At 32.0% G+C, this 20871-nt stretch overlaps 1 protein-coding gene across 1 annotated transcript in view; it reads right to left on the reverse strand.

Moving 5' to 3' along the window:
• Positions 1–20871, reverse strand: part of Elp2 (elongator complex protein 2) — a 48626-nt gene that overhangs the window by 13224 nt on the left and 14531 nt on the right. The window contains exons 4-6 of the mRNA XM_072520166.1: positions 15780–16079; positions 3861–4114; positions 490–694 (exon numbers count right to left, since the gene is read on the reverse strand). Coding sequence (XP_072376267.1) covers positions 490–694; positions 3861–4114; positions 15780–16079 — 759 coding nt within the window. The remainder of the gene's footprint in view (positions 1–489; positions 695–3860; positions 4115–15779; positions 16080–20871) is intronic.

The raw sequence follows: 20871 nt of genomic DNA on the forward strand, positions 1-20871 counted from the left end.
CAAATACAATTTGCAAAGAGTGAGACAAGAGTCAGTACAATTTTTTTAATGTAGACTAGCTGCAAAAATAAATTACATTGAAAGATGGAAACGCGGAAACTTAATACGAGGGCTTGAAAAAAGCCATTTACAGTGCAGCACAACAACCAGAATAGTGGCCAGAAGATTTAGCATCCATAATAGAAGACAAAAATAAAGTCTATCAGACATTGTTAGTTTCATAATAAGAAGATTAAAAAATATATGGCCGTTTAAATAGAGACGTGAAACGAAAAGTGTCAGAAAGAAAAAATGACACATGGGAAAGCAAATGCGCCGAAATAGACAGATATATGGGAGGAACAAGACTATATATATATATATATATATATATATATATATATATATATATATATATATATATATATATATGAGAAAATAGAAATGATTACTAAAAAAGTAATTAAAAAACCTCTAAAAGATATGTATAAGTAGACGTATTTTATATACCTGAGGATTTTATGATCTCATCTCCTTCTTTATCTTCTGTAATGGAACATATCCTTCTAAGATTTTCTATGAAATTTGTCGGAGCCTCGAATATTCGTGTAACCTTTTCTTCAGCGGCTGAAGCGAAAAGATATCGAGAAATAATTGCTATTGAGTTCATGTCATAACCATGTACTTGAGGTCTAGCTATCTCGTGCCAAGTAATCTAAAATATAAAGTTAAATAAAATGTAAAGTAGATTTTTATCTGTTCAGCATTTAGTACTTATCATGTCCTAATTATACTGTATGCATTCCCATCTATTTTCTTATGCGTTAGTTGCAAATTTATCAATCTCTCATATATGTATGCTAACAGTAGTTACCCCATCGTAAGATTTAACTTCTGAGACTTATCTATTACTAGACTCAACGACCATTTCAACTTTAGTAACTACCGGAAACCTAACCAAACCCATAATGTCATCTTCTCAATCTTTATTACACAACAATGATCAGCTTTGCGAAGTTTTATCCTTAAATTAAGTAATATCCCACTTTCAACTCAAGACTATAATAATAACAACTATATTAAATATTAAGCAAATAGCAGTCAACAATGAGGATTCATATGTAGATTAATCCATAAAAGAGAGATTATACTCCTTCAAAACTCAGCTTTTCCTATAAATACCCCCATTTCTAACATATATGCATCATTACCGTTCCATCACGTAAAACTTTCCGAAAAAACACACTCATGAATTCGCTTGATAACACCTACAGTTCTTTTAAAATTAAAGTACACAATACTCTAAATCAAATTCTAACTAATACCAAAGACCCAATCAATTTTATGAGTCGTAGCGGAGTTTGTACATCATTATGTTGCGATTGTGATGCTACTTAAGTGGGTAGAACATACAGATCCTTGTTCACAAGATTTTTAGAACATTCAAAGAAGGTTCATTCATTCAAACTTTGCTTTTTCTCATTCTGTGAAATTTATCAACCACCATTTTAACATACGTGATGGTGTTTCCCTGGCAAGCGGTGCAATAAGATCAAAAGACCAAAATGAATGAATGTCTTGGTCAAGTATGAACCACATTATCTTTCCAAGGAATAGAAAAGACCAAGTCATCATCAAATGACTTCGAATAGGACATACTCTACTTACGCACTAATATATTTTCAATGAGGGGGTTGCTCCGATGTGTACCAAGTGTAACGTTCAATTAACAGTGAAACATATAATTATTGATGTCCAATATAAAACAACGAAAAAATCGCGTGTGCTCTGAGTGACAATTTAAAAAATGTAATGACTTCAAATTTAACATCTTTATTGAATTATCTCAAAACACCAAACTGTACTATTTTTATGTAATAATATGTATCTTATTGTCTGTGTATGCCCCCCCCCCCATCCTATTTTAACCCTTAGTGGATGATGTGGGTATATTTGTGTAAATAAAGAAAATATAATATTAATATTGTTAATTTAAACAAAATTAAAAATTCATTTACTATTTACTAACCACAACCCACAAATGGGTGTATAATTTTTGATTGATACAAAAATAACTACAGTAAAACCTCCATTAACCGAAATAATTGGGGGGGAGGCCGTTTCGGATAGCAAGAAAACACAGATAACAGAAAATAACATTGTTTTTTATAATATTCTTGAGAAAAGTTGATTTCGTAATGTTTTCTAATAAGTAGATACAGTTTAAAGTAATAAAATTAAGGAAAATGAACAAGTTTAACATGCTTTTTTGAAGAAATCTTCTATTTTCTTTTGCCTGTTCGTTTGACAACGATGTTTTTCTCTCTTTCGATCGTTCATTTGCAAAACGTCATGAGTTTGCCTCATTCGATTATTCGACGAAACGTAAAGTAATCTGAAAAGGACAAAACTTTATGCAATGACAACAAAAATTAAGAACCTAGTCGTGTTCCTAAATAATTAGGCCTACTGTATAAAATTCTTACCTCTAAGGCGTTGAAAATCTCGTCGCCGGTCTCGTGCTGCCTGTTGCCTCTTGAACCATATCAATGATGTCCTGGTCGATGAATTTACTTTCTGAGTCATCGGCTGCTAACCACTCACGTATCTCTTCTTGGTTAATTTCGTCACATCCCGGCAAATTTTTTCTCGTTTCCTTACCATTTTCTTCTTCAGGATCGTCAATCAAAATCCCAGTTCGGGACATCCCATCAAAATCCCATCAAAAAGTTTGTTCCAGCATTTTTCCAAAGTTGAAGATTTGATCTTGGCCCACCACTCAGCTCACCAATAAACATGTTTCATTGTTAAAGATTTGAGAATTTCGGGAACACTTTTGGATTAATTCGTCTCCTATAATAACAGATGTCTTAAGACTTACTTACTTAATCAGTAGACCCATTTGTACCTTTCGGTGTTGGGCCCATGTCTTAAGAATGCTCCTTTATAATGTCTCTTGAATGTCTCTATAACTCCCTGGTCTAGCGGCTGAATTAAGCTTGTGACATTCGGTGGCAAAAATCTGACAATTGTCACCATTTTGTAGATTTTGAGGGTGAGTTGGCGCATTGTCAACAACCAACAATGCTTGTATATTTTAAAAGGTTTTTTGATGTTAAAAAGGATTTTACACTTGAGACGAATTCATTTTTGACCATTCAAATAATAAAGTGGTCGACATCCATGAACTTTTTTGGCTTCTATAACTGAACGTGCTTTTTCGGAAATATCTTTTAGAGCTCTTGGTTTTTCTGATTTCCCAACACACATAGACATCAATCGGTGAGTGAAATTAACGGAATTGTTTACGTTTTGCGACAAACATTTACTTTTTATTGACGAAATTATTGAAACTGTCAGCCGTTTCGGTTAAACAGGATTCGATTAAACAGGATTCGGTTAAGGGAGGTTTTACTGTATTAATCACGTCTTAACTTTTCGACATTATGGCAGATTTATTGGATATCACTTCCTGGTTTTCCAACTCAGTTGGTTGGTAACTTTGGCTTGACCCAGACGTGGTCTGCGTTTCGAGTAAGTGCTCAGTATGTTCTCTTTTGGATAAATCCAAAATTGTCTACGTCTACACTATGTCGTTCAATTTTAAATTTAATTAACATTTTAAACGTAAAATAAAAATCAAAATTTTACCCCCTTTTTCATTATATTAAGATGGAATTACTACTTTCAGGTATCACTGATTATGGTCTGATAGAAGCGAAAAGGTTTTGAAACCTTTTTTAATCTTTTGGATATTTTAATGATTTAAATAATTTTATAAATTATTATACCAATTACAATAGAAATTTTACACTTCATTGTTCTTCAAATTCTTTCTTGATCATTCAAAATAACTAATAATTATTATCCTAAATACTTACTTCCTCTTTATCCCGTTTCCAAGGAGCATGAATCCTGGTTGTCTGGTCCGCACTGGTTGTAAATAAAAATTGTCCATGTGGTTCCCACGCACAGTCCGTCACTTCGTTGAAGTGGCCTCCGACAGTTGCACACGGGATCCATTGTGATAATTTCATAGAGTGTTTCCATATGTGAAAAGCGCCATGGTAACTGTGTCCAAGGACTGTATCGCCATCTGGTCCGAAAAGACCACCGTAAAAACCAAGAGTGTTACCTTAAAAATATTATAAGTAAGAGGCGGCTGTAAAATTTATCTTATTTTTAACGATACTTTTGCAATTTTTAAAGCTTCCTTTAAGGCAGCAAGCAATAAATTAAAAAAACAATAAGTCACCCGACTCAGATAATATAGCTGCAGGAAGTAGAGATCCCCTGTTGAAGTCATACATGAAATAATACTTAACATTATAAGTCGATAATATTGTGACATTTTTATAGCATACCTAATATCAAACTGGAAGATCAAAATTCATCTTCAGATACCTAACGAAAACCATATCAAAATCGAAAATATCCTAACTAATCGTGGTTTACTCCAAGGATACTCGTTGAATCCAGTGTGGTTCTGTCTAGTACTGAACCCTGCATCCCAGCTACTAAAATCCACTGACTCTGGTTTAAGTATTAAAAACAGTATCACTATAGTGGCAACGATTAATCATCTTTTATATATGGACTAGTGAATTTGCCCGTCGCATGCGACGGTAGATAAAATCACTTGCATATCTACAGTCCCTTGTTAACATTAAAGAAATAAAAACGGCGCGTTTCACTTTGGGAGTTCCGCCAGAAGTGAATACTTCTTATAGCACGTTATTACTATGTAAGTTAATTAAATTTTGCGTCTGCTTATTACTGAATTGTTAATATTTTTTATAATAACACCACAAATTTAAGTTCTTTAAAATTTAAAAAATATTAATTTTTTCTTTCGAAATTTTGCTTAATAATTTTAGTAATTTTTAAAATTTATTAAATATTATATAGAATTTATTTATCATTTACATTTTCAGTATTATCTTGTATTTATGTTTATTAACTTCATTTTGATTATTACTACATTTAATTTTATTTAGTTTTATTTAATTTAATTCTATTTAATTTGATTTAATTTGGTTTAATTTCATTTAATTTTATTTGATTTTATTTAAGTTTACCTAATTTTATTGAATTTTATTGAATTTTATTTAATTTTACTTAATTTTATTTATTTATTTTTAATTCTGTTTAACGGTATTTAATTTTATTTAGTTTTATTTACCATTATTTAATTTTATACAATTTTAATTAATTTTATTTAATTTTACCTAATTTTATTTTATTTTATTTTGGTAAAACATTGACGTTTGTTAAAAGTCATTTTATTTTTAGAATAAGTGGATATGCAAATGTATATCTGTCACTCCAGTGAATAAGTGGTTAAGTCAATTTTGCATAGTTTTCAGGAGATGAGTTACAAGTTTTGACAACATGTCATAAATCGATTTTATACGATAGAATGCTAAAACATTTACAAAAAAATTAGATAGAATACAAATGTATTATTGGTCTCATTCTGTAACTACTAAGTGATTAGGATACTGAGATATGAGACTTAACCATTTATTCACCGTCGACTTACCCAGTTATTCACATCAATATATTAATAAAAATAAGCCAATCTGTGTATTTTATTTCTTGGTTTAATGACTTAAAACATAAAAAAAGGATATCTCTTTATTTTAAATATAACAAAAACAGTTTAACAGTTTAAAAAACATTTATTATGAATTATTTGGTGTATCTTCGTCAGGATCCAATTCTTCCAGGTCAGGATCATTGGCGACATCGTTTTTCGTTTTCAGGTTTTGATAAAATGAATGGAATGAAGGATCTATTAAAGGCAATAAAGACAATAAGTCTTTTTTCTTTTCTGCTGTTATCGGTACTGATTCGTTGTTAATATTGGGTAAACTAAATAATATAGTTGGACGTCCTCTACGAGCAAAATTTATTGTTTTGAAATGATCTTCTTCTTTTAATGAGCACTTAAATGAAATTTGGCCGCCGCTTTGAGCATATTGAAGCCATTGGACAGGTTTCCACAGAAACCGTTCGCCATCATTATCAATTTTTTTAATAATGTAAGGGCCATGTTTCTTCACAAGCGAATTAAAATCGAAGAAATTGTCTTTCAACATCATAACAATTTCAAAAGGATTTTTTTGTTTAGCAATTCTGATTAACTGTGCCCAGTCGTTAAGATGATTTATTTTTAAATTAGTTTTTTTCTTGGCCCTTTCAATAACGGAGTGGTCAGTATCACACTCCATATGGGTATGACCACTAACCAAAAATTTGTGGTTGATCTTCAGGTTTGCCTTTTGATTCACAAAATTAAGAAACATTAATGCAACGACGTTATTTTTATTTTGACCGCCACACGTATCGAAATAAAATGTTACTTCTGTTTTTTCAGAAGACAAGTGTGTTAAAAAATGATTAAGGCATGAGGCGATTTCATTAGCTCCCCTGCCAGATATGGTTTCATCCCACAAGTAGCAAGTTGCTTTGTCTGTTACCATGTCATGCACCGTGAGGTTAAAACTCCACAGCTGCCTCTTGTAGAAAGAAACTGAGGTTGTAAGGTACGGGGTAGGCAGGCACTGTTGCAAGTCAAATGCATAAACTCCTTTCGATTGATTTTCTTTAGCAATTGCTTTGTCTCGACTTTTCTGCTCATAAGCAAATTGAGCCATGTTATGATGTTCGTCTCTTTCGGCTATTAATTGGGTTTTATATTCTCCTGAGGATAATTTAATTTGTACATTAAAATTGTCACATTTGTGACATGTATCTTGCTTTGGTTTTTTAAAAGCTAAACCTAAATCACGAAAGATTTTAGTGTAAATAGTTAGGGAAACAGAAGATGCTCGTCCTTCCTTATACAAATCAAACATTTTTGAAATAGTCAAATTGGATGGTAAAAATTTCTTATTAGTTCGATTTCGACAATAGTGGCTCTCGTAATTGGGGAATGACAAAATATGGGACTTGACATCCTGCAAATCTTTTAAGCTCCATTTACTTTGAGGCGAGGCTAAACCTCGTTGGTCTTTTTGTATTATACCACTTGCAGAATTGGTCTTTTTTTCTATTACTAATTGGACAAAACCTTTTGTTTCGCCCAATATTTTTTGGAAACAATCTCGGCATACTTTTACTTTTTATTTATCAATTATTAAATGGTACGAGCAACTGCATGACCTGTCTTTTTTTGGATTAATAATATTTTTTTTAGTCTTTTTATCATTTATTTCTATTAAAGAACCAACGTAACTGGCCCTCTTGTTTCTACTTCCTAAATTCCAATAGTTTTCGAAGCAAATTTTTTTATCATTTTCTGTTATCCTGTCATTGCATTTCATTCTACATGATTTTAAAGTACCCATTGTTCGTTCAGAAATTATTTTTCCTTTTTCGGTTATATATGATTTTCCTAAATTTCTCAATTTTTTGCATTCGGCTCTCTGACGTCTGGATCTCCCTCTTTTAATATCTTTTTTATTATTATTAGTTCTTACCTCAACAACTTCAGTGTTACATGAATTACTTCCATTTTTGTCTTCTTGGCACATATTTGTTTTTTTCGTCCGCTTAGTGTTGGAGTTTCCTTCATCTGACGAGCTTGAATATCCAGGCTGTGGTAAATAAATCGGATCAGCAATGCTATCATCTGAACTGAAATCTTCCAGCACGTCAACTGCAACGATATTACTAGCTGATGATGTATTTGCGACATCCACATCTGAAACAAAGAACTGTTCTAGAAAGGTTTTGCATAAATCTAAGTAAGTACCTTACCTTTCATTAAATCGCTATCATTATTGTTCTTGAGTTTGTTGTCTTCTTGGCACATATTTGTTTTTTTCGTCCGCTTAATGTTGGAGTTTCCTTCATCTGACGAGCTTGAATATCCAGGCTGTGGTAAATAAATCGGATCAGCAATGCTATCATCTGAACTGAAATCTTCCAGCACGCCAACAGCAACGATATTACTAGCTGATGATGTATTTGCGACATCCACATCTGAAACAAAGAACTGTTCTAGAAAGGTTTTGCACAAATCTAAGTAAGTACCTTACCTTTCATTAAATCGCTATCATTATTATCCTTTAGTTTGTTTGAATCAAAAGCAGGCAGCACAATCTTTTTTGACAAAGCTTTTTCTTTTAATTCTCTCAAAAATATTGACCGGGAATGCATATTTTAAACAGAATGCAGAAATAGTACGAAGAAATAATGTTATCAGTCACAGAGTAAAAATAAAATGAATGTAAATTTTTAATTTATCCTCAATAATAATATCGTTATATGCGCGTGTACTTCCCCGAATAGTGTTAATTAATAATTCAATAAATGTACATACAACGCTATCTAACGACTAGTGTATAACTACGCTGTAGCTCATCCAAAGGTATCTGCTTTGGATCGTAAATTAGCCAGAAAATGTCGTGATGTAATAACTTATATTATAGTTAACCAGTTGTGCACACTGGTCCAAAAAAGGTCAACTCGACTTAACCTGTTAAGCACAGAAAACGATTATTGGTCATAACTGGGCAGGTTAATTTAACCATTTATTTCCTAAGACATTATTTTATATGTTATTAGGTAAGTCGAGTTAATCTAAATAGTACATAAATTTTAAAGATGGCCAAAAATACACATACGTATAACTTTGGCTAGAGTCAGCTTACAACTTAACTACTGGTTCACAACATCGGAGTTCACATTCTTTCCTCATTTGTGCACTTAACCCATTTTGGCAAAAATTCGACTTAACCACTTATTCACTGGAGTGACAGATATAAAACTTACCTTACAATTACAGTGAACTATATGATGACTGCAAACAATTTAGAGAGCAATTTTGATAATTATGAACAACAAGAATCCATCGAACATCATTGGGACCAAATCAAAACGATTATAAGCAACTCAACTACGAACTTAAAAGAGAGCAGTCAAAAAAAGCAACAGTGGATGAACGATGAGATTTTGAACTTGATGGAAAAAAGACGCAATTTTAAGAACCAAACCGTCGAAATGTATAAAGTAATTAATAAAGAGATAACTAAAATAAGAGCTGCAAAACAAACATACTTCGAAAACAAATGTTTAGAAATTGAAGAATTACAGAGAAAACATGATTCATTTAATATGTATAAAAAAATAAAAGAACTGACAGGTCAGAACAAAAAACAGGCAAATAACATCGTTGATAGAGACGGAAAACTGATTATCACTAATTTGCATAAAATAGACAGATGTAACGAGTATATTGAGGAACTGTTTAGTGATGAAATTCCCGAGCTTGAAATTAACGAAGTAGTTACAGGACCTGACATAACTATGGACGAAATTGAACAAGCAATACGATTAGCAAAGACCCGAAAAGCGACGGGAACAGATGAAATACCGAGTGAAATAATAAAACTCTTCGAAAGTTCAGGTAAAATATCTCTCCTTCATCTGTTTAATAAAATTTAAGAAACTGGCTATATACCAACGGATTGGCGGCTGTCGACTTTCGTGACGATACCTAAAAAAGCAAATGCAAAAAGATGTAGTGACTACCGAATCATCAGCTTGATGAGTCATGTTTTAAAGATATTTCTACGAATTTCGCACTCTAGGATGTACCAAAAAATAGAACAACAACTTGGTGACACACAATTTGGATTCCGCAATAACCTTGGAACACGAGAAGCACTATTTAGTATTCAGGTTATGGTACAGAGATGCAGAGATGTCAGACATCCAGTTTATTTGTGTTTTATTGACTTTGTGGCCTTTGATCGAGTAAAACATACTGAAATGATAGCCATTCTTCAGCAGGTAGGTATTGATGATAAAGACCTACGCATTATTAAAAATCTTTACTGGCATCAACGTGCAAACATCAGGATTGGCCGGGACACTTCTGAAAAGCTTCAAATACGAAGAGAAGTAAGGCAGGGCTGCATTTTGTCCCCGCTACTATTTAACATCTATTCTGAGTTCGTTTTCAATAAAGCAGTGGATAATGTTCAATGTGGTATAAAAATGAATGGTGTCAATATTAATAATTTGAGAAATGCGGATGACACAGTGTTAATTGCAAGCAATTACGAAGAACTTCAACATCTAATTAATAGGATTACCACAACGTATGATGAATATGACCTTAAGCTAAACACCGCAAAGACAAAGGTGATGGTCGTCAGTAAAACGCCAATACAACCGGAAGTGGTAACAGCTTATGGTGAACAACTGGAGAGAACTAACAGTATCACTTACCTTGGTTGTAATCTAAATAAGAACTGGGACATGAGCAAAGAAATTAGAATACGGATAGAGAAGGCCAGAGCTGCATTCTTTAAGATGAAGAAACTGTTATGTGGAAACAATATTACTTTAAGTCTGAAAATTAGATTAGTGAGATGTTATGTGTTCTCTACTCTTTTGTATGGTGTCGAAGGTTGGACTTTGACGAATACACTTCTCAATGAACTGGAGGCCTTTGAAATCTGGGTGTATCGGAGAATCCTACGAATAAGTTGGGTGGATAGAGTTCGTAACGAAGTTGTTTTGCATCGGATGGGAAAAGTTACGAAAGTCGTCAAAACAGTTGAAAATCGCAAACTTGAATATTTTGGCCATGTTATGCGCCACCCAGAGAGATATAATATACTCCATTTAATAATATAAGGCAAGGTAGACGGAAGAAGAGTGCCAGGTCGAAGAAGAACGTCATGGCTTAGAAACCTGAGAGTTTGGTTTAACAGATCCTCTGCATCTCTTTTCCTTGCTGCCGTCAACAAAATTACTATAGCCAATTTGGTAGCCAACGCTCGATAATCGAGCTAGGCACATGAAGAAGAAGATATTTGTACAATTTTGCGAAAAAATTAATTACCGACGAAGTAGTAAAAATTAGCAATAAATCAACTGTATCGTTTCAAGAACAAAATATTGAAATGTCAGATGTCCGATCAGACAAACAGTGTGACTTGTACTCATAGCCTTTTATATAAATAGATGATTTATAATTAACGGGTTCTGCCACAAACTACTTAGATCGGTTGCTAAAAACTGTAAAAACTTTCTGAAATGACATTAGTATGCATTTCGAACTAGGTAAATGCCGTAAATTCTCAAATAGTCAGAGGTAAGGTTCATGGAGGATTCGATAAGCAAAATGGCCAAAACATCGAAGCCATAGGTGAAAATGATGGGTATTTAGAAATATTTCGGAGTAAAGCAAGCGCGAAAGATTAACCACAAACAAATAAAAACTGATTTAACTTTTTAACTTCTTTAACCACAATGATTTAACTTCAACTTGACCGAATTTAAAGCATTAAATACCTATGCATGGTCAAAGGAAGAACACTTCTCACAAATGCATACAAGCATCATTCTCGTATTTCCGTAGAAAGAATATTACCGCCATATTTAGGAGGAAGAGAAATAATCGGAAAAACAGGATGCTAATTTAAAAAATTATTTTGCGCAGTAGATGTCAGAACACTGCTTAAACTGATGAACAAAAAATGCTCATAATTATCTTTCAATAGAAAAAAATGCGTATCTGGATGGGTAAACATCTGCATGAGCGACATCCCGATGAAGTCAGCTAAACCTAAGTGAACAATATAGCGTCGAACTCTTGGTTGATATTAGTAAAGGTATTTCCCGAGAAAAACAGGGGTCTTCTACTCGCCGTTCAAAATCAGATTATTCCAATCAAAAATTACCTGAAAAATATAAAAGATCCTCGGGTGTAAAGGAGCAAATGCAGATATGAACGTCAAGCTCAAGAAATGATCCAAAATCTTTCCGGAGGCTTTCAGCATCACTCAGTAGAAAAGATACCCCATAAAACGATAGCTAAAAAACTGAAACTTCTCCAAATAAACCATGTTGGTATCGACCTTATTATCAATATGTCCCTGGTGCTTCAGATTGACTACAAGTTATACTAGGATTGTACCAAACTAAACAGTGGTACATAATAGACCAGATCTCATACTAGTTAATAAACTAACTAGATAAACAACACTCATTGATGTGGCAATATCCAACAAAAATAACCTAAGAACTTTAACCAAATAAAAGGCAGATATCGAGCACAGTTTTTTATTAAATCTTGCCGAAGTACTTTCGCTCTCAGAGCATCATCAGGGGCATTTCGTCAAAAATTTGAGGGGCATTTCATGCTCTTAGAGCGAAAGTACTTGGGAAAAATTTAATAAGAAATTGTGCTCGATATCTACCTTTTATTTGAAATAAGTAGAACATGGAGAATAGATGCGTACGAAAATTTTAGGAGATATTCCAGCATACCAGGTCAGCTAGGGCTCGATAACACGGAAAAATTTCCCTCCCAAGAGCTCAATCCATTTGATACCGTAGGTATCTGGAATTACTGAATTTTCAAGTTTTTTTCTAAGAAAGTATTTAAAATGACCACACTAGTGTTCATGATGACGATCGAAACGTTTAATACTATATCTAATAGAATCGGGAACTACGACATTTTGTCCGAGTCCGAACCATTAAATTATCGAAATCTGGGCGCACGATGTTACCGAAAAATAGATATCATAAGATATCATCGGATCCTTGATTGATTTTGGTCACTGTTCATATTCTTGTGATCTAGCGCCCAGCATATCCGCGGCATTTCAAGAGGCGTATGAGTGTCAATTTTCCCGTTGATTGAAATATTTTCAATCAATGGTTTTACAACGCGAAAACCCCCACGTTGCAAAGTCATTTTTTTACTATAAAACGATTCTTATGCAGTTTAGAGAAAAATAGTTCATATAAAAATTGTAGATCTTAAAATATTCTTTAATTTGCGAGTTTGTAAATTAAAATACATAAAGAATTCACCAAGATAGTTGCAAAAAAAACCTTAATTTTGCAGTAACTTATAAATGTTGATAACAATGTTTTTTGCTTAACGGCATGTAATATAACTACTTAAAATTGTGACAGTTAATGAGTTAATAAAGTATGCTAAATTTTAAATAGATCAACCGAATAGTTAATGCGATCATTTAAACAACTGTTCTTACCCAGACACTCACTCTAGAGGTATTGTGTAAGTCGAAATCGATACTATAAGGGTACATTTTTATGGTATATTAAAAAAACTGCAACATTTTATTAAATTTGTTATTAAAAAACAGTTTGAAGAGGGGACTTTTTAGCTTATAAACAATTATAATAACTTTTGACATTTTTTATGTCACGCGCTTGTTAGTAGGCCTAATGAAAAGCTGGTAAAAAAGCACACTTTCCAAAACAAATCAAAGCTGAGTCTAAATTATAAATGAAGATCTAAATTTTATTATCCATTTTACAGATGGTATATACCAAGATGGAATATAACCGAATGTTATAGGGGTGTATTCTGTAACATTTCCGTTAAATTTAAGAGGCCTCTAAAATTTAACTTTTAACGGCCCTCTTAAAGTTTTAGGTAACATTGACATTCTATAAAGAAATATTATAGAGGACTGCTAAAATATATTATTTTAGAGGAACCCTCTAAAAGGTTTTAAATCAGATACGGCAACGGCGCACGTTGGTCGTGTTTAAACTACTTGTAAGGTAGAAATTGACCAAAAACTAAGTGTCGGAGGCCAAAAACTTAAGAAAGAAGGAGAAATTGACAGTCTGCTTGACTTATTATTTTAGTAATATTGAAAATATATTTTAGTTTATTTGTGTTCGCGTTGGTTTTATTTTCATTTTAATAAAATTTTATTATGTCTCGTGCTCCACGAACAACAAGTTTCTTAAAAGAAAATAAAATTTTAACAGGAACTGAAATTAATCCTAATGAATTGAAAAAAGTCCATGTGTTATAGGAAAGGATTGATCATATCTCGGATTATCCTTTGATGTAATCTGATTTCAGCTCTACAAAAAGAATAGAACATTTAAATTTTCTTATAGGTGTACACATGAATCATAAAGTAAACTAAGACTTACATTATTATTTATTATTTCATCAACTAAAGCTTCGCCAAATATATCATAAAAAGACATTTGTCTTTTTTAATTGTTTATCTGCACTATAATATATAAATAACAAACTAATAATCATATAAACCTAACCAAACAAAAATAATCAAATAATATTTAACGGACTGCTGAAAATAAGAGGACAAGTTTTGACATCCTCCAAAATATTCTGTTTTAGCGGGAGTTTTAACGGTTTAGGTTAGGATTTTAACGGATGCATAAGTTACAGAATACAAAAATATTTTTAGCGGACGCTAAAATTTTAGAGGCCTCTAAAATTTAACGGAAGTGTTACAGAATACATCCCATATTCCGTTAAAATAATGGTATTCGTAAAATACCGCCACGGAAAAGTGGAGGGATGAACTACAAAAATATTATTTATACTTATTAGCTACTTATCTTCATTAAATGCAATTATAAGAAAATTAATCATTTAAAATTAATATAAAAGAAAAAACTACAAAATTAAATATAAGAAATAAATGTATTTTAATAATTCATAGTTATTATTAAATATTTACATATTATCAATAAAATTTCAATACTTCCTACGAAATAATAGTAAATTCAAAAAAAAATTTATAAAAATATTAATTTATTTAGTTTTCCGGGACTTTCCGAGAGATGAAAATAGCTCAATTCTTATTATTTTATTGAGATATCCCAGTTTAAAACAAAGTGAAGGTTCTACTTGCGATAGAAGCCAAGATATTGTAAATCTGGCCAGCGCGCCTCAATTTCAAGTTCCAATCTAAAAAACGGAGCTCGACAGTTCTCTTCTCCACTTTTTGAAGTGATATTTCACGAGTACCACCATTTTAATGGGTTATAAGTTTTTACTCCTTCACTGTATATGCTATCTATAAATTGTATCACAAAATTCAGATCTTCATTTAGAATCCTTTCAATTTTCAGCTCTTAATGTTAATAAACAATGGAAGTATGATTTTAAGAATAATGCTGCAATACCTCAGCTTGTTTCTTGTTAGTTGTTATAGTTTTTTTTTGGAAAGTGTGCCTACTTACAGCCACGTGAAATAAAAAAATATCAAAGTTATTCTAAATTTTTGGAAGCTAATAAGTCTTTTTTCAAACTTTTTTAATAACAAATTAAATAAAATGTTGAAGTTTTTTTAATACACATTATAAATGAAGCCTTAAAGAATCGATTGCGATTCTTTGTTTAAATATTCGCTCTCCGGGATAAACAAACTGAATAACTTATAAACTATTTGGTCGATCTGTTTGGAAATTTGGGATAATTAAAGAATTCACCACATGTCACAATTTTAAGTAGTTACATATATTACATGTGTTTATGCAAAAAACAAAGTTATTAACATTTATAAATTACTAAAAAAAGTGTTTTTTATAATTATCTCCGTCAATTGCTGGAAACTCTCAAAGTAAAGAACTTTTAATGATATACAACTTTTATTTGAGAAACATTTTTCTCTAGAATGAATATTAAACTTTGTATATGCAAAAAACTGTGTTACTTTTTAAGATTGTTAAAAAAAAACAAAATAAAATCAGCTGTATGTCTGTACAAATTTTTTATCAGCTACCCCTCATATACCTTTTAGAACCTTCAAATATATGTATAAGATTTTTTCAGCTTTTTTTATTCATTGACTGGAGTATATACAATACAAATAAGACGTATAAAAGTAGATGCTACAGATCTTCATGAAAAAAATATAATTAAAGATTTTATAAACAACGTATCATTACGAATCTTTAAGAAAGCCGTGATTGTCGATTGTTTATTTCAAAACCATACCTAATGAAAAACATGTCTCTAAATATCTTACCTCCTATTTCTCCTACTCTTATTTTTTCTAACCATAATTCGGAAGTTTCGTCGTACTCCCAAATTATCATACTCTTGTCAATGGATGCAGACAATAGTTGTTTACCGTCCAGACTCCACTGTACAGAATAAACCCAGCCTTCATGGCCAGATATTACGGACTCCAGATATATATTGTAGGTGTTGGATTTTGTTCGTAAATGCGCATTTTCGGGTACTTCTATTCCCAGGTTTTTTGCAGACAGACGCCAAAGACGGATGAAGGCGTCTTGTGATGATGATGCCAAGATTAAGTCATCGCCTGTAATTATTATTATATTAATTTGAAAAATAATTATTACAGCAGAAGTGACTAAGCTGTCATTAAATAAAAATCGATAGGAAAAATCAAGCAGCATATAACTAGATCAGACATTAACAATATATAGTGATGAGTACGTTAAGAACCGGAAAAATAACGCAAAAGATGGAAAACATAATACGTTGTGAAATAAAAAGAGATGAAACTAGTACAGGTGGAAAATTATCGATAGAAACCTATAATTTACATTACATCAACACTCTCGATAGTTTCCTCTAAACCCTTCTGCTCCAGGCCATTTTTGAGGTAGGGAGCTGTATACCAGCAAATTTTTTTTTAATGAAAATACATTTTATGGTAGTTATGATGTATAATAGAAGAGATATTCACCTATGGGGGCCAAAAAATGTTTGAAGCAATTTAAATTTATATAACAATTTATATTGTTTACCAGAATATCCACATAAGGATATTTGGGTGTACCAGTATATCCACCCTTGGATATCAATTGTACTACCAAAATATCCACATCTGGATATCATTAAAATGTATCTATGTATTTAATTTATAAAGTCACGCCAAATAATAAAAAATAAAACATATATAAAAAGACAGTGAACAATTTAATTACATTCAGATCAAAGCAAAAAAAATAAAAGAACATTATTTTTATTACTTATGAAAACTTTCAAAATGTTCCGCTGAATAAAGTCCAGGTTTGTCCGGGCAAGCAATGCAACATTTTCTCGGTAGTTTTCGCACTCCACGTCTTTTACAAATTACACAAACTTTTCGTAGAGCCCTCTTTTTTCCAATTTCTTTTGGAAAATCGGCCATTGCATGCATTCATTTCTTGATATCCTTTACTACATTTCAGAATTATCCCCCGGCAGCAGAGTTTTGTGTATTTATACATTGAAACTTGTTTTTGATGGGCTTGGCTGTAAAATACTCTGGAGTTCAATAGCAAGATGTAAAAGGTGCAAACCTATTTTGGTGAACTACGTGTAGGATTTCTGCAAAGGATTATACGGTTGAACATCTTGGTCCACTGCATCAACTGATCCCATATTTTGATTGTAGAATTCAATATGTTTCGGTTTGTTATAATAAAGAACATTTCCTCCTACAGCATATCGTTCTCTTTCGCAAAATCCTGCAGTATATTTACTGGTAAGCAGATAAACGTCTTTCTTGTCCTTGTAGCGAACTAGAAGGGGCATATCCTTGCGAACAAAACATGATTGTTGCCTATCTAATGGAACCAATGTTAATTCTCTTGGAACGCCCCTATTTGGTCAAATAGTGCCTGTAAGGAAAGTCTTTTGTGTCAATAGAAACCCGCAAAGACGAACGGATGTATACCAATTATCTACAATCACTTCACGATTATTGTTGAGTAGGTTTTGGCAAAGATAAACTACTATTTTCTTGGAAAAAGATAGGTTTTCTGTTCCTGAAATGTGCGATATGTCATATAAATCCTTGCCGATATATATACAAAAATTCCAGGTGTGTCCTCGATGTTCAGACGCACTGGGACATAAGGAATGTATTTTGATGCCAAATCGACTTCTTTTGCTTTTTATGTACTGTCGAAAATGGAGTTGACCTTTATACAACATAAATAGCTCATCTATTGCGAAAACTGGTCCTGGGTCCACTAAGTTTTGACAATTATCTCTAATAAGAGCCATAAAATGCCTAATCTGCTAAGCGGTGCATTACTTATGACAAGTTCTGGTGGTGAAAATCTAAGGAATTTAAGAATCTCCAAAAAGCGATTTCGGCTCATAACATATTTATGAAAAACTGGAGGACCAGTGCACATATTATCTATACTCCAATAATCTAAAATTTGCGGACACTTGGTCGATCCACTGAGAAAATATAGCGCTATAAATACATACATTTCTTCTGTTGTCACTGGTTTATAAGTAAGACCAAAAACTTTCATGGCGGCGTGTGGAGTATCATTAAATATTTATCAGCTCTTTGATCGGTCCATTCGCATAGTTTTTTAACAATACTGCTACTTACAAATGACTCAAAACAGTTTACAGTTTCCATATAATCTTGAAAGTCAATAGCTCGGTAATAGTTACAAATGAGCAGCCGCTCATTTGTACCCCGTCAATTACTTCTTCCAGTTGATGAATAATTTCTGTCTGAATCGCTCTCGAAGTCACTATTAGACATTTCATACCTCAAATTACTTCCAATCTCGAGATCCGAATCCATTTTTACTAATATAAAACACAATTACGTACCTAATAGGCAAGAAAGAGAACACGTGCTCACGTTCGAGAATAAAAGTCAGATGAATACTATTTACACTGATTTTTTCAAGGCATCTTACAGAGTAGATCAAAGCATCCTATTAGAAAAATTAAATGCCTTTGACTTCAGTCATCAATTCTTGCAATGGTTCAGCAGCTTTTTAAGAGACCGCACACAACAAGTGAGAATAGGTTGTTTTAATTCAGATACAATTCGTTTATATGAGGAGTGCCCCCGAATACTATTCACCTTTGTTATTTAATATGTGGACGATATATCAGAATGTTGTAGAAATTGCGATTTTCTGATGTTTGCAGATGATTTGAAATTATTTAAATCCATAGATTCAAATGATGATATAATTTTAATTCAAAGAGATTTACACCAGTTGAGTATTTGGTGTGAGAATAATATTTTGCATTTAAATGTTGTTAAATTCTGCTATATAAGTTTTTATAGAGGTATTAAAAAATAAGATACTTCTTTATACAATTTCTATACAGGGTGATTGATTAGTGTGAGGAAGCTCAGTAGATCTGTTATAGTAAAAATTACAAAAAAAAGTTATTGACAAAAATTGTAGGCAGCTTTAAACTCCAAATTTTAAAATTAGTTACAATCTTACAGGGTGTTTCATAAGATGGTGGCTGACCAAACTGATGTTTTTTTAAACGGAACACCCTGTATTTTATTTTAAATTTTAAATCTGCTTCACTTCCACATCACAACAATGTAAAGTTTTATTATGTTATACCGGGTATTTAAAAAAGTTATAATCAATATTACCTGAAAATCGTATCAAGTTTAACTCCCTGTATAATTAAAACGGAGTATAAGAACATTGATATATTGCAACCATAGTTTTTTAATAATTGTTAAAAATTATAAAACATATTCGTTTTCATAATATTCGTTAAATCAAACACAGGGTAAGTCAAAATGCAAGTACATTATTTTTTTGGTAATTTTAAATAGTACACCCTGTATTTTATATCACTATCGAAAAGTACTACTATCTTACTTCAAATTTTATGAAGTACTCCCTATACCTAAAGTTATCAGTTTTCTAGATATTTTTATTGTTCCATCAAAGTATTAATTTGGTAGATATTTTAACGTTTACCAATAATTATTGTGAGTTGGCCATGATTGATTTGTCAGTAACTGACAGTTTGACATTATTGTTTATTAATTCAGTATTGGGGTACACCGCAAATTAGCAACAATTATTATTTAGTAGTTCAGTAATTAATTTAATTTAAATTAGCAATAATGAATTTTACTACTGATGAAATGGTAGATAGGATCTGGATATTGGGGGAATGCAATAAAAATTCATTACTGTCAGCTAGAATTTATCAAGAACGGTTTCCAGATAGGCGGAAAGATTACACAGGCTTACACCCTGTAAGATTGTAACCAATTTTAAAATGTGTAGTTTAAAACTGCCTACAATTTTTGTCAATACCTTTTTTTTGTAATTTGTACTATAACAGATCTACTGAGCTTCCTCACACTAATCAATCACCCGGTATAATGAGTTGTCTTATGTCAAAACAATAAAAGATTTAGGAGTCACATTTGATGAAAAGTTGCGTTTCGTACAACATATAAATAATGTAACTGTAAATTCATTTAATTCTTTAGGCTTTATCATCCGCAACTGCTGAGGAGGCCGAGACTATCTTTTTGAGCTTTAAGAACGGTTTATTATGCTATGGTCGTATCTGAAGTGGGATATGCATCTATTGTATGGTCTTCACAATACCAAGTTCATTGTACTACATTGGAGAAATTGCAGAGCAAATTTTTAAGATATTGTGCAAATAAATTATATATACGCATTATTAATCATGATTATACAGATATTTTAAAAACACTCAACATGAATTTATTAAAAATCAGATGAGATAACTCTGATTGAATATTTGTGTTTAAATTAATAAATTGTTTAAAAATCGGATAAAAAGAACTTGACAAGTTATGTGTATAGGTACTTTTTTGTTAATTTTAATTCATTTTGATTGACAGTATGTCATTCGAACCAGTACATACCGATCTGTGAATCAGTGTAAAAATTGGCTGTTTATCGCAGTAAATACCGGTTTTTAAAAGTATTTAACCATCAAAAAGTGATTAGTAATTGTTGTGTAGAGTTTTTAACATCAAGATCTGTAATATTATTCGGTAAGAAATTGTTTATTAATACTTTTCTAACCAAAACATTCACCTGTGTTGACATTTTTGTCACATTTGACATAAGCCAGTCCTATCAAGGACTGGTTTGGTGAAGTATTGGCCAGGCAACCAGTAATACAGATATGCGCTACAATTGCTGCCTATTAGTCAAAACTTTATTACAAGAAAACCAAAATAGTTACTTTTGACTACATGAGTAACAACTTAAATCAATGTTCTCCTACAGTTAGCAACACCATCTCTGGAAACAACATCATCAGTAATAATCCAAATTCATATGCAACTGCTACTATATCAAAACCCAAACCGAAAT

This window comes from Diabrotica undecimpunctata, chromosome 1 (genome assembly GCF_040954645.1).
Source record: "Diabrotica undecimpunctata isolate CICGRU chromosome 1, icDiaUnde3, whole genome shotgun sequence".
NCBI classification, from domain to species: domain Eukaryota; kingdom Metazoa; phylum Arthropoda; class Insecta; order Coleoptera; family Chrysomelidae; genus Diabrotica; species Diabrotica undecimpunctata.